The sequence below is a fragment of the Myotis yumanensis genome, unplaced genomic scaffold (assembly GCF_028538775.1).
Source record: "Myotis yumanensis isolate MYYU_CA2020_CCGP unplaced genomic scaffold, mMyoYum1.0.hap1 SCAF_6, whole genome shotgun sequence".
NCBI lineage: Eukaryota > Metazoa > Chordata > Mammalia > Chiroptera > Vespertilionidae > Myotis > Myotis yumanensis.
Genome location: NW_027223757.1, coordinates 93606406 through 93619427, shown reverse-complemented (window position 1 = coordinate 93619427; position 13022 = coordinate 93606406). Strand labels below are relative to the sequence as shown.

The following is a 13022-nucleotide window of genomic DNA, read 5'->3' as shown; positions in this document are numbered from 1 at the left end:
GGGGCTGCTTGGTCGGGGGTGGGGATGGCAGTGAGGCTTCCGGCACCTCTGGGGCCCGGGCCTCCTGCATCTCCCGTGGTGGTGACCCTGCCCGCCCACCCAGGACATCATCACGGCCCTGGAGGAGCGCCTGAAGCCCCTGGTGCAGGCCGAGCTGTCCGTGCTGGTGGACGTCCTGCACTGGCCCGAGCTGCTCTTCCTGGAGGGCAGCGAGGCCTACCAGCGCTGCGAGAGCGGGGGCTTCCTGTCCAAGTGAGGGGCGCGCTCGGGGGCAGCAGCCGAGGCAGGGAGGGGCCCAGCAGGGACTAGAGGGCCCACAGGTGGGAGGCTGGGCTGTTCCCGCCCGGGATGGGGCCGTGCGGTGTCCGGAGGGAGACAGCGGGGCTGCCCGTGTGCCCTCCGCCCGTGCAGGCTGATCCAGCACACCAAGGACCTCATGCAGTCGGAGGAGAAGCTGTGCGTCAAGGTGCTGCGGACTCTGCAGCAGATGCTGCTCAAGAAGGCCAAGTATGGGGACCGGGTGAGTGCCAGGCGGCGGCCCGGGCGGCAGGGCCGGGACTGTGGGGCCACCGACGAAAGGGTGCGAAGTGCACTGTGGGCCTCGCTCCTCCCTCCAGGGCAACCAGCTACGCAAGATGCTGCTGCAAAACTACCTCCAGAACCGCAAGTCCAGCTCGCGGGGGGACCTCCCAGACCCCATGGGCGTCGGTCAGTACTGCCTCCCCGCTGTGCCCCCGGGTGGCCTGCCTGCCCAGGCCCTGGGCCCTCCCTCCCGCTCTCCCACCCCATTCGCTCCCCTCAAGTGAGTCCCCCCACGCCAGGCCTGGACCAGGACTGGTCAGCCATCGCAGCCACCCAGTGCCGGCTGGACAAGGAGGGGGCCACCAAGCTGGTGTGTGACCTCATCACCAGCACCAAGAACGAGAAGGTCTTTCAGGAGAGCATCGGCCTGGCCATCCGCCTGCTGGACGGCGGCAACACCGAGATCCAGGTGCGGACGGGGTGCGGGCCAGGCCCTCGCCGCCCGTGGGCGGGGCCTCCCATATAGGAGAGGACAGCGTGCCAAGACGCTGAGGCCACGGGGGCTTCGCTGCCGGGCAGGGCGCTGGTGGGCAGCTCCACCTCCCACACCCGCCCCTGTGTCACGTGGCCACTTTTCTTTTTTAAAGTATATTTTTATTAATTTCTGAGAGGAAGGGAGAGGGAGAGAGAGATAGAAACATCAATGATGAGAATCATGGATCGGCTGCCTCCTGCCCGCCCCACACTGGGAATCGAACCCACAACCCAGGCATGTGCCCTGACCGGGAATGGAACCGTGACCTCCTGGTCCATTGGTCGATGCTCAGCCATTGAGCCACGCTGGCCGGCCACGTGGCCACGTATCTATCCACACCCACCTTGCTCTGCTCCAGCCAGGCCTGAGCCTGCGTCCCACCACCCTGCCCTGCGTTAGGCCCACTTTCTTGCCGCAGGCCTCTCTTCCTCTTCTACATCCTCCTCAGCCCTTGGTGCCCAGCTAGAGGCCTGCCTCCTCCCCAAAGCCCTCTCTGCAGCTTTATCCCCACTCGTTCTTTCAGTGAGAGCACGGAGGGCCCTCTGTGCCGGGCAGTGAGCAAAAGAGACAACCCATGTGCTCTTGGCACTTACATCCCCGTGAGGCAACAGCCAATGGCTGTAATCTCTACCTGACGGGAGGGCGTGCTGGGCGGGGATCATCCAGGCAGGGCATCTTAGAGGGAGTGTGGGGAAGGCCCGGAGGTGAGCTCTGGACAGTGGGCAGGGTGCCCCGGGCAGAGCAGGCAGCTGGCACGAAGGTTGTGAATAGGAAGTGGCTGCTGTGGCTGGAAGAGGTGGAGGAGGCATCAGCGGCGGGGCCTGGGGTCAGAGAGTGGTAGGCTGTCTGTCGCCTGGCCTCCTGGGCACTGAGGGGCCGCTGCAGGGTTTTGAGCAGAGGAGGGAAGTGACTTAGATGTCCAGGGGACCCCTGGCTGCTGTGGGCACAGATGAAGGCCAAGGGCAGACGCAGACGGTGGTCAGGGGCCAGCGCCAGCCTCCAGCATCAGTGACAGCAGTTACAGCCCCACCTGCGGGTGCAGGGCTGGCTCTGGCTCCCCAGCCTCAGTCTGGATTGGGTGTGTCTGGGGGCCCATCTGTACCCCATCCCTGTCCCTGCAGTACAGGACAGGGGACTCAGGACCTCCCCAGGGCTGCTGAGAGCCAGGCCCAGTGCTGAGGCTGCCTCCCCGTCTAACCATCCACCCCCAGAAATCCTTCTACAACCTGATGACAAGCGACAAGAAGTCCGAGCGCTTCTTCAAGGTGCTGCACGACCGCATGAAGCGGGCGCAGCAGGAGACCAAGTCCACGGTGGCCGTCAACATGAGCGACCTGGGCAGCCAGCCCCGCGAGGACCGGGAGCCAGCAGACCCCACCACCAAAGGTCAGGGTGGGGGTCAGGGTCATGGGTGGGGGTGCTGGCTGGTGGGGTCAGAGGGTTCAGGGGGAGGGCGGCACAGAACAGGGATAAAGGCTCAGGATGTGCACGGGGGTGGAGGGGGTGGGGGGGGTGGGGGCGGCTCAGGGTGGGAGCCCAGGGTGAGGGCCCGCCCGCCAGCAGCCCAGCCTCACCAGGCCTCGCCCTGCAGGCCGTGTGGCCTCCTTCTCCATGCCCAGCTCCTCCTCCCGCTACTCGCTGGGCCCCAGCCTGCGCCGGGGGCACGAGGTGGGCGAGCGTGTGCAGAGCAACGAGATGGGCACGTCTGTGCTCATCATGCAGCCCATCCTGCGCTTCCTGCAGCTGCTGTGTGAGAACCACAACCGGGACCTGCAGGTGAGCGCCCGCCGCGCCCGACCCTTTCCGTCCTGCAGGCAGCCTTTGGCCTCTGCTCTGCGGCTGGTGGCCCCCAGCCTGCAGCAGCAGGAGCAGTCCCCTGGCCTCCCCCGCCCCCTAGCCATGCCACACCCCCTCACCTGTGCTCTGCGGCTGGTGGCCCCAGCCCTGCAGCAGCAGGAGCATTCTCCCCCCCCCCCCCGCCCACCCCCGGCCTCCCCCGCCCTCTAGCCATGTCACACCCCCTCACCTGTGCTCTGCAGCTGGTGGCCCCAGCCCTGCAGCAGCAGGAGCAGTCCCTCCGGCCTCCCCCGCCCTCTAGCCATGTCACACCACACCCCTCACCTGTGCTCTGCAGAACTTCCTGCGCTGTCAGAACAACAAGACCAACTACAACCTGGTGTGCGAGACGCTGCAGTTCCTGGACATCATGTGCGGCAGCACCACGGGTGGCCTGGGGCTGCTGGGGCTCTACATCAACGAGGACAACGTGGGGCTCGTCATCCAGACCCTGGAGACGCTCACAGAGTACTGCCAGGGCCCCTGCCACGAGAACCAGGTGAGCAGCCGGGCGCCGGCAGCAGCGGGTGAGCGTGGCCGTGGAGGATGGAGCAGGCTGGCGAGGGAGGGCTGAGCCTCCTGAGCCACCGCAGTACTGAGGGCCTGGGCCCCGCGTCCCCCCTGCTCCTGCCAGACCTGCATCGTGACGCACGAGTCCAATGGCATCGACATCATCACTGCGCTGATTCTCAACGATATCAGCCCCCTGTGCAAGTACCGGATGGACCTGGTGCTGCAGCTCAAGGTGGGGCCCGGGCAGCCCTCGTGCGTGTGCATGTGATGTGTGCATGTGCAGGCATGTGATGTATGCAGGTTGCATGCGTGTAGTATGTGTCTGTTTATTTGTACACACGAGTGAATGTGTGAGCAAACATGCCGGGTGTACACTTACTCTAGACAGTGGTTCTCAACCTTCCTAATGCCGCGACCCTTTAGTACAGTTCCTCATGTTGTGGTGACCCCCAATTTCATTGTTACAAATGGAACATAATTAAAGCATGGTGATTAATCACAAAAACAATATGTAATTATATATGTGTTTTCCGATGGTCTTAGGCGACCCCTGTGAAAGGGTCGTTCGATCCCCAAAGGGGTCGCGACCCACAGGTTGAGAACCGCTGCTCTAGAAGCACACATTCCGGGGTTATCTGAGGGCCTCCTGTCTGTGCCTGTGTCTGGGGGTCGTGTGCCTGCCACAGCGTGGGGTGAAGCTGTGGGTGGCCTGGACAAGTGGGACACTTCTCGGCAAGCCCCCAGAGTCTGGGTGATGGGGAGGGTGGGAGGGGCTGTTATGGAGTAATGGGGGGGAAGGAGGGGGTCCCCGCAGACTGTGGCCGGTCTTCCCCTCCCAGGACAATGCCTCCAAGCTGCTCCTCGGGCTGATGGAGAGCCGGCACGACAGTGAGAACGCTGAGCGCATCCTCATCAGCCTGCGGCCGCAGGAGCTGGTAGGCTGGGCGTGGGAGGTGGGAAGGTGGGGGGTGTGGGCATGGGGATGAGGGCATTCGAGCAGGCACTGCCCCGCCAGGTGGATGTCATCAAGAAGGCCTACCTGCAGGAGGAGGAGCGTGAGAACTCAGAGGTGAGCCCGCGTGAAGTGGGCCACAACATCTACATCCTGGCGCTGCAGGTATCAATCCTCCCGCGCCCCCCCCCCCCGCCCCCCCGCAGCCCCGCCCCGCGCGCCCTGGTCCCTGTGACCACAGCTCGGTGACGGGCACTGCCTCTGCTCAGCTCTCCAGGCACAACAAACAGCTGCAGCACCTGCTGAAGCCCGTGAAGCGCATCCAGGAGGAGGAGGCTGAGGGCATCTCTTCCATGGTGGGGGCCCTGGCAGGGCTGGAGGCGGGGGGAGAGTGGGTAGGCACTTATAGGGGTGAGGCTGGGATTTGGGGGCGGGGCCATGGCCCGAGGGGGCCCTGCCTCCCCTGCTAGGGGGATGAGGTGGAGTGGGGCCTGGAACTCAAGGCGGGGCCTGGACCTGTAAAAAGCAAGGATCTGTGAGCTAGAATTGGGGGGCGGAGCTCCAGGGGTGAAACCGGGGCTTGAAGTGGGAGCAAAGCTGGCCCAGTCCGAGCAGGACCTCCGGTGCACCTGGGCCAGACTGCGGGGCACTGCCTGTCGAGGACCGTCTGGACATGGCTCTCCACCCCCTCCTACCCTTTTGGGGCCGGGGCTGGTCTGGCTGGGGGGTCACTCGTTGGGTTGTAGTTCAGAGCTGGGCTCAGGACTTGGGGGGCTGCCTGGCCTGACCTCAGCGCCCTTGCCACCCCCAGCTGAGCCTCAACAACAAGCAGCTGTCGCAGATGCTCAAGTCCTCGGCGCCTGCGCAGCAGGAGGAGGAGGACCCCCTGGCCTACTACGAGAACCACACGTCCCAGATCGAGGTGGGGCCGGAAGGTGGTGGGCAGGGTGAGGGCCCCGAGCTGGGCCCGGCGTCACCCGCTGCCTGTGTGCGCCCAGATCGTGCGGCAGGACCGCAGCATGGAGCAGATCGTGTTCCCGGTGCCTGGCATCTGCCAGTTCCTGACGGAGGAGACCAAGCACCGGCTCTTCACCACCACGGAGCAGGACGAGCAGGGCAGCAAAGTGAGCGACTTCTTCGACCAGTCCTCCTTCCTGCACAACGAGATGGAGTGGCAGCGCAAGCTCCGCAGTGAGGACCCCTCCCCGGGCGGGGGGCGGGCTGGGCCTGGAGCTCCCGAAGCCCCTGGCCTGCTGGTGGCTGCCCCACCCCACCCCACACCACCCCTAGGAGGGCTCCAGTGCTTTTCTCTGAAGTGGGGCCTGGACTTGTGGGGGCAGTGGGCCCGCGTCGGGTGAGCACAGTGTGGCTCAGGCCCCCTGACACCGGCCTCCGCAGGCATGCCGCTCATCTACTGGTTCTCCCGCCGCATGACCCTGTGGGGCAGCATCTCCTTCAACCTGGCCGTGTTTATCAACATCATCATCGCCTTCTTCTACCCCTACGTAGAGGGCGCGTCCACAGGTCAGGACGGGGGCGGCAGGCAGGGGCTTCGGGCCCATTTTGGCAGAGCCTGGGGGGACAGGTGCGGAGTGGGCAGAAGCGCCCCTGCATTGCCCTCGGGCTGCACATCCCATCTTGGGGGACACGGGTGTGGTCCAGTGGGACGGGTCTCTGACCTCTGGAGACAGCTCACACGCACACACGCACACGCACACGCACACACACACACACACACACACTCACACGAGCCAGAGACCAGCTGTGGCGGCAGCAGCTGGAGAGGGTCCCCTGCCTCAGGCCTAGAGATGCGGGTGTGATGGGGGCCCTAGAACCCGGTGACCAGGAGCTTCACAGGGAAGGCTTCCAGGAATGGGTGTTCCTTGGGGTCGTTGGGGTATGGGGCCTGAGTGCGCCTCGCTTCGTCCTGTCCTGGCCCAGGAGTGCTGGACTCGCCGCTCATCTCGCTGCTCTTCTGGATCCTCATCTGCTTCTCCATCGCCGCCCTGTTCACCAAGCGCTACAGCGTCCGCCCGCTCATCGTGGCGCTCATCCTGCGCTCCATCTACTACCTGGGCATCGGGCCCACGCTCAACATCCTGGGTGCCCTCAACGTGAGTGCCAGAGGGAGCCCCACCCCGACTACCTCCCAGCGGCCACTGCTCCGCCCCACCCCTCGTCCCTGGGTTGGAACTCCAAGCTCATTATGCACCTGCAGTGGGGACCCCTCTCTGCCTCCTCTGTCTCCCTGGACAACTGGGGCGCTGGCACGAGACAGCTAGCCAGGAGTCCCAGCTTTGGAGCCCCAGCTTCAGGGCTGTTGTGCGCACTGTGTCAGCTGTGCACGGCCCAGGCGCACTGTTCTGCTGGAGACAGCAAAGCTTTGCATATTCTGGCCATTTCCTGCGGATGGAAATGAGGTGCCTTGAGCAGGGGCTGTCTTTTCTAACTTAGTCACTGGAAAGGCTAAGGGTGGTCTTTTCTGACCCCCTCCTTTTCTTACACCTCCCTTTCTTCCTGGAACTGGGGCACCCGGGGGCTCCTCTATCCTAGTCCCAGGAGCCCAGATGCATTCTGGGTGCATTTTCATTAATGCGCCTGCCAGGCTGAGCAGGAGCAGCTCAGACCCACTCCACGGAAGGCGTGGCTTCTGAGCTGGGCACGCGTGGGCAGGGAGGCTGGGGTAGAGATTCAGGGTGGGTAGTGGGACCCTGACCCCATGCCCTGCCCTCGCCCCCAGCTGACCAACAAGATCGTGTTTGTGGTGAGCTTCGTGGGCAACCGCGGCACCTTCATCCGGGGCTATAAGGCCATGGTCATGGACATGGAGTTCCTCTACCACGTGGGCTACATCCTGACTAGCGTCCTGGGCCTCTTTGCCCACGAGCTCTTCTACAGCATCCTGGTGAGACTCCACGGGGCCGGCGGGGTTGGGGCAGGGGCAGGGGCAGGGACAGTGCAGGGCGAGTGCTCGCGGTTCTGCCCAGTCCTCCTCGGCTTGGCCCCAGCCTGGCCTTCAAGGCCCCGATGGCCACTCCTGGCCCCGTCTGACCCATTGGCCCTCTATGGTGCTGGTTTAAGCCTGGACTCTGGCACCAGACCATCCTAGCTGGGCGACTGCCCATGCCTCAGTTTCCCCGTCTGTAAAACGGATAATTAACAGCGCCTGCCTTCCAGAATAATTGTGAGGCTGAAGTGAGCTGATGCACAGAAGTCGCAGAGCAAGCACACCGTCAGAGCCGGGCGCCCCACCCCTCTGTGTGGTCAGCTGCCCCTTGGCCCTCCCTTTCCTTGGATTAGAACTCCAGAGGCTCTGAGAAGCCTCCAGGCCTCGCGGGCTCGCCTGCCTAAGCACAGACCCTGCGGAGGAGGCTGTGGGAAGCACTGGCAGCCGCAGCCCTCGGCCCAGCGCACCCCCTCAAGGCCCATCCCTGCCCTGCAGCTCTTCGACCTCATTTACCGGGAGGAGACGCTGTTCAACGTCATCAAGAGCGTGACCCGCAACGGCCGCTCCATCCTGCTGACCGCCCTGCTGGCCCTCATCCTCGTCTACCTCTTCTCTATCGTGGGCTTCCTCTTCCTCAAGGATGACTTCATCCTCGAGGTGGACCGGCTGCCCAGCAACCACTCCCGAGGTCCGGGCCCCTCCTGTGGGTGTGCGGGGGCGGGGGGGGGGGGGCACTGCCCCAGCGACTGCTCCCGGCCAGGGCCTGGGCCTGCTTAGCCTCCCAGGCCCCCTGCCTCAGCTCTCGTCCTGGGCTCTGGGGACAGACTGAGGGGTGGGATGAGGGCCTTGGGCTTCCTGAGGAGCCACTGCTCGAAGACCTTGTCATTCATGTCAGACTCAGTATGTGCAGGGCTGCCGGCCAGGCCTGGGCGTGCACCCCACGGTGGGCAGGGGCATGAAGACCCTTCTGTGAGCAGACAGAGGGGGACTTGGCAGGACCAGGGCAGGCTTCCTGGAGGGTGATGCTGGGGACGACCAGGGGGACGACGAGGCAGGCGTTTGAACCTCCTGTGGCCTCGTTCATGTCCCCTCCAGCCAGCCCCCTGGGGATGCCGCCTGGAGCGGCCACGTTCATGGGCACGTGCAGCGGGGACAGGATAAACTGTGGCTCAGGGGTCTCAGTGCCTGAGGTCCTGGAAGGTGAGCAGGGTGTCTTGGGAGTCGGGTGGGGCGGGGAGGCAGGTGCCTGGCCGGGGTCTGAGCACACACTGCGCTTGTAGAGGATGAGGAGCTGGACAGCGCGGAGCGGGCCTGTGACACCCTGCTCATGTGCATCGTCACGGTCATGAACCACGGGCTGCGCAATGGCGGCGGCGTGGGCGACATTCTCCGCAAGCCCTCCAAAGACGTGAGCACCCGCCCCTCCCACAGCCACGGGGCCCAAGCCCTGGCCTGGCAGCAGCTGCGCGGGTCCTGCCCCGGGTCGCGGCCAGGCAGAGCAGCTTGGTCCCTCAATCTCTGTATTAGCCCGTTTACACCCCTTTCCCTGACTTCCCGCTCCGTCAAAGTGAGTTACGTTGTCGCTGAGCCACCCGCCCGTCTGCTCAGACACCCTCCCGGCTCCCTGCCGATGCTCTAGGAGAGACCTGGGTAGCCCGGCCTTGCCGGGGCTGGGGAAGGCGTGAGTCAGCGCTGGGCGGGCCCAGGCCACAGTGCTTCCTCTGTGAGGCAGAGCCCCAGCCCCCAGCGGGGAGCTGACTCAGCTCCATAGAGGCCTTGGGATTGGCTGGGGCAGCCAGCTTTCCCAGAACAGCAGTCTGTCCCCCTCCCGAGGGGGTGATAAGCCCTCTCCTTAGCCAAACAGAGGGCTTCTAGAACTTGTGAGGCCTGGCGTGCTGAGGGCGGGGCAGAGGGGTTCAACCCTGAGGTTAGGGGCACGGCAAGCCTAGCCCGTAGTCCCATTCCCAGTGCTGGCCTTTGCCTGGCTGGCCTCCCTCTGAGGCCAGTCCGCATTCGGGGTGCAGTTCTCACCCCATGGAGTGAGGGTGGGTCCACTCTGCCACCTTCCTTCTGCCGTGGCCGGGCCCCTCCTTCACAGCCCTGACCGGCCGGAGCCCTGCCTGCCCGCTGGACGGGACTGCGGGGCCACCTCCCTCCTTGCCCTGCAGGAGTCTCTCTTCCCCGCCCGCGTGGTCTACGACCTCCTGTTCTTCTTCATCGTCATCATCATCGTGCTGAACCTCATCTTCGGGGTGATCATCGACACCTTTGCTGACCTGCGCAGCGAGAAGCAGAAGAAGGAGGAGATCCTCAAGACCACGTGCTTCATCTGCGGTGAGGCCTGCTTCCCGCCCGCACAGGCCCCGGGGACGGGCGGCCCTGGCCGGGGCATGATCTGGGCCAGGGGCAGCCTCAGTTTGGCCCTTCCCTGGGTTCCTGAGGCCCCTGGGGAACCCTGCCCTGGGGCTGATGGCTGGTTGGCTGTTTGCTCATCTCAGAGTTGGGGACCACAGGCCCTGCCTGAACTTGGAGAGCGGGAAAGGGCCTCAAAGCACTCCTTTAAGCTCGCTCAACTTACAGAGGCCCCCCAGCCCAGGCAGCAGCCTCGAGCCTCTGGTCTCAGTCCAGGGCCTTCCCATCCCTGGTATGAAGTGCTGGTCCCTCCTGCGGCCGCAGGCTGAGGAACAGGTGTTGCCTGTAGGCAGCCCTGCTTCTCCGGCGTCCTCAGGTGCCTGGTGAGGGCTGCCGCTGGGGCAGGGCGGATGTCCACGCCACGTGGCTGCTGCTTAGTATAGGTGACCCGAGTGTCCCCGAGTGGGCAGTGCCTGCACTCACCAGACCGGGCCTGACAACAGAGGTGGTATGTGCGGCCCAGGTGGCCCACAGGCTCCTGGAGGCGGGTGGTTTCACCCTCGCCCTCTGCACCCTCAGGTCTGGAGAGGGACAAGTTTGATAACAAGACGGTGTCGTTTGAGGAGCACATCAAGTTCGAGCACAACATGTGGAACTACCTGTACTTCATCGTGCTGGTCCGCGTGAAAAACAAGACGGACTACACGGGGCCCGAGAGCTACGTGGCCCAGATGATCAAGGTGTGGTCCTGGGAGGTGGCCGTGGCCGCCTGCACTGACTGTGGAGGCCTGGGGGAGGGGCGGGACAGCCGTGGACACTTGGTGAAAGGCCAGCAGGGAGCGAGAAGGCTGGAGCCAGCCCTGGGGCTCTGCTGTCGAGAGAGAGAGCATAGCAAACCCATCAGCCCCAGCGGCCGGTGTGATATTCCGGGGCTGTGGCTGCTGCTCTGGACGTTGGGAGGGAATGTACTGTCGCCTTTGGGGTCAAAGAGAACAACAGTTCCAACGAGGGTGCATCTTCTGTGGCCGCATAGCGGAGGCCTCGCAGGCTGGAAGCAAAGACCCATTCAGTGGGGAAGAATCCTGTTTGCTTGTGAATCTGCAATGTGAGCTGGTTGGAGTGCAGGTCTATCAGCTGGTCTGAGGCTCACAGCTTGCTCCACGGAACCAGAAAGCGGCTCGGTCCCTCCCTCCTGTCGTGGGAAACGTGGCTGGGCCCAGACACGGCAGATGCAGGCCTCCTGCTCCTGCTCCATCCGTCCCACTCGCATCTTCCTGGAGCGTGCGTGCCAGGGGGAGGGGAGAAGGGAAGGAAGGAAGGAGATTCGGGGTTTGGTGCGGAGGCCTCCCCTCCACCTCGGAGGGGCCGAGTGAACAGATGGTGCCGATAGCGGGAAAGGCGGAGCGGCTAATGGAAGCCAGCCTGTCCAGTGCTGGGCCCTGACCGCAGAGGGCTCGCTGCCAGCTCACTCTGGCAGGGGAGGACCCGGGCATCGGCCTCCCTGATGCGTCCTGGGAGTGTGTCGCCAGGGCTGGCGGCACCACTTGCTCACCCGCTGGCCATCTTTTTCAGAACAAGAACCTGGACTGGTTCCCCCGGATGAGGGCCATGTCCCTCGTGAGCAACGAAGGGGAGGGGGAGCAGAACGAGATCCGGATTCTTCAGGACAAGCTGAGCTCCACCATGAAGCTGGTGTCCCACCTCACCGCCCAGCTCAACGAGCTCAAGGAGCAGGTATGTGCCCAACGCGCCCCCCGCCCCGCCCTCAGCCTGCACTGGGCAGCCTCAGGCCACCCTGAGCTCACAGCCCAGCCTGCCCTGTGGGGGAGGGAATAGGTGCTGGGGCCTGCATGTCCCCCCTTTCTTCCTGGCCCCCGTCCTTGGGTCTGGGGCAGAAGACGGGTCCCAAACACTCTCCCCTCTGGAAAGCTAGACTGGGGGTGGCAGCCCAGCCCCAGCCCCTGACACAGCACCCCCTCCATCGGGCAGCGGCAGAGGCGAGGCAGCCCCTTTTGGGTGGGGCGGCTTCCCAGCTGCACAAAGCAGGGGCTGGGGCTACATCTTGCTGCCCTGAGGGCCTTGGCCGGCCGCCAGTGCTGAGCGGCAGCGGGGCCCATGGTGGGAAGGTGGGCGCCAGCCCTTCGGCAGTGCCTGTGCAGAGGGTGCCGGGGGCCTGACCTGTTGGCATCGTTTAACCACAGATGACCGAGCAGCGGAAACGCAGGCAGCGCCTGGGCTTTGTGGACGTCCAGAACTGCATGAGCCGCTGAGCGCACAAGACCCGCCGAAGCCTGCGCCGGGCGCTGGTACCGAGCTGTGGCTGGGAACACTGCCTTTCTCTCAGTCGGGTGGCCCAGCCAGCCCACCAGCTCGAGGCCAGGTGCCCACCCAGCCTCCAGCTCCTGCTCTGCCAGACTCCCCCGAGCCAACCCGGGTGCTGGCCAGCACGGAGGGGGAGCCTCAGAGCTGCCAGCCCTACCTGGAGCCCTTAGGACTCAGAAACTCACTGGGACTCGGTTTACCTTATTGCCTTAAAGACGTCCTCTCAGAGGATTGCTTTGTCCCTTAAAGCAGTAACTGACATTCCTCTACTCCTCCTGGGGGGCGATTAGGAGTGGGCTCGCCTCTTTATTCCAAGCACTACATTTTGGTTGCTGCCCGCCTCCGGGGGAGGAGCCGTGATGCTGTTGCTGGGACACTAGGGCTGTTACTTAACTTATTCCCGGGTGCCCAGCCCCGCAGCCTCCCGTGCCTCAGGTCTGCCATAGACAGTGCAGACTGTGTCCCGGCTGCCCCTGGCGTGGCCCAGCCCCAGCCCCAGCCCCAGCCCCAGGGGACTGCCGGCCGAGGGTGGAGGCCCTGCTCCTGGGCCCTGCCTCTTCCTCGGCCTCTGGGGCTGGTTTTTGACCGCTTGTTTTTCTCCTTTTGGTGTAATGTTTTACAAATCCTTTGGCCTGAGAACTAATATGTTAATTACCTAAATAAATTAATAGAAATATAGTTCATTAGAAAGGGCTGCCGTTTCCTCTGGTCCCTGGGGCTGTGGGGGCTGACGTGGCCCCCTGTCCCGGCCTCACCTTGGCCCTGGGAGAGGCTGAGCCGCCGCCGGGGACTGCACACAGGGTCCCCGGACGAGCTGGAGGGGTACTGGTATCGCCGGTTTTGGTCATGCCCTGTGCCTGTCGTGTGTGTCCCAGCACTGGAGCCCACTTGGCTTCTCCCCATGAGCGCTGTGGGTCCTGCCCGCCCTTCACAGCTCAGGTCCGAAATGTGAAGGCCCCAGTAAGAGCTAAGGTTCCATGGAGCGGAAAGGTGGCCCGTGTGTCCTGGCCTCCCACAGAAACCACCACAGCCCCAGGTCCTGG

The 13022-nt window shown here is 64.4% G+C and overlaps 1 protein-coding gene across 1 annotated transcript in view; it reads left to right on the top strand.

The window, feature by feature from the left end:
- The window catches only part of ITPR3 (inositol 1,4,5-trisphosphate receptor type 3), a 63874-nt gene extending 51205 nt beyond the window's left edge, over positions 1–12669 (top strand). The window contains exons 36-58 of the mRNA XM_070418764.1: positions 104–252; positions 412–520; positions 618–708; positions 822–991; positions 2269–2443; positions 2649–2833; positions 3192–3392; positions 3528–3638; positions 4246–4341; positions 4422–4523; positions 4628–4714; positions 5170–5280; positions 5357–5549; positions 5757–5882; positions 6300–6472; positions 7099–7263; positions 7801–7993; positions 8401–8505; positions 8586–8713; positions 9474–9639; positions 10237–10397; positions 11230–11391; positions 11859–12669. Of these exons, the coding sequence (XP_070274865.1) occupies positions 104–252; positions 412–520; positions 618–708; positions 822–991; positions 2269–2443; positions 2649–2833; positions 3192–3392; positions 3528–3638; positions 4246–4341; positions 4422–4523; positions 4628–4714; positions 5170–5280; positions 5357–5549; positions 5757–5882; positions 6300–6472; positions 7099–7263; positions 7801–7993; positions 8401–8505; positions 8586–8713; positions 9474–9639; positions 10237–10397; positions 11230–11391; positions 11859–11927 (3228 nt within the window). The 3' untranslated portion in view covers positions 11928–12669. The remainder of the gene's footprint in view (positions 1–103; positions 253–411; positions 521–617; positions 709–821; positions 992–2268; positions 2444–2648; positions 2834–3191; positions 3393–3527; positions 3639–4245; positions 4342–4421; positions 4524–4627; positions 4715–5169; positions 5281–5356; positions 5550–5756; positions 5883–6299; positions 6473–7098; positions 7264–7800; positions 7994–8400; positions 8506–8585; positions 8714–9473; positions 9640–10236; positions 10398–11229; positions 11392–11858) is intronic.
- The last annotated feature ends 353 nt before the right edge of the window (positions 12670–13022 follow it).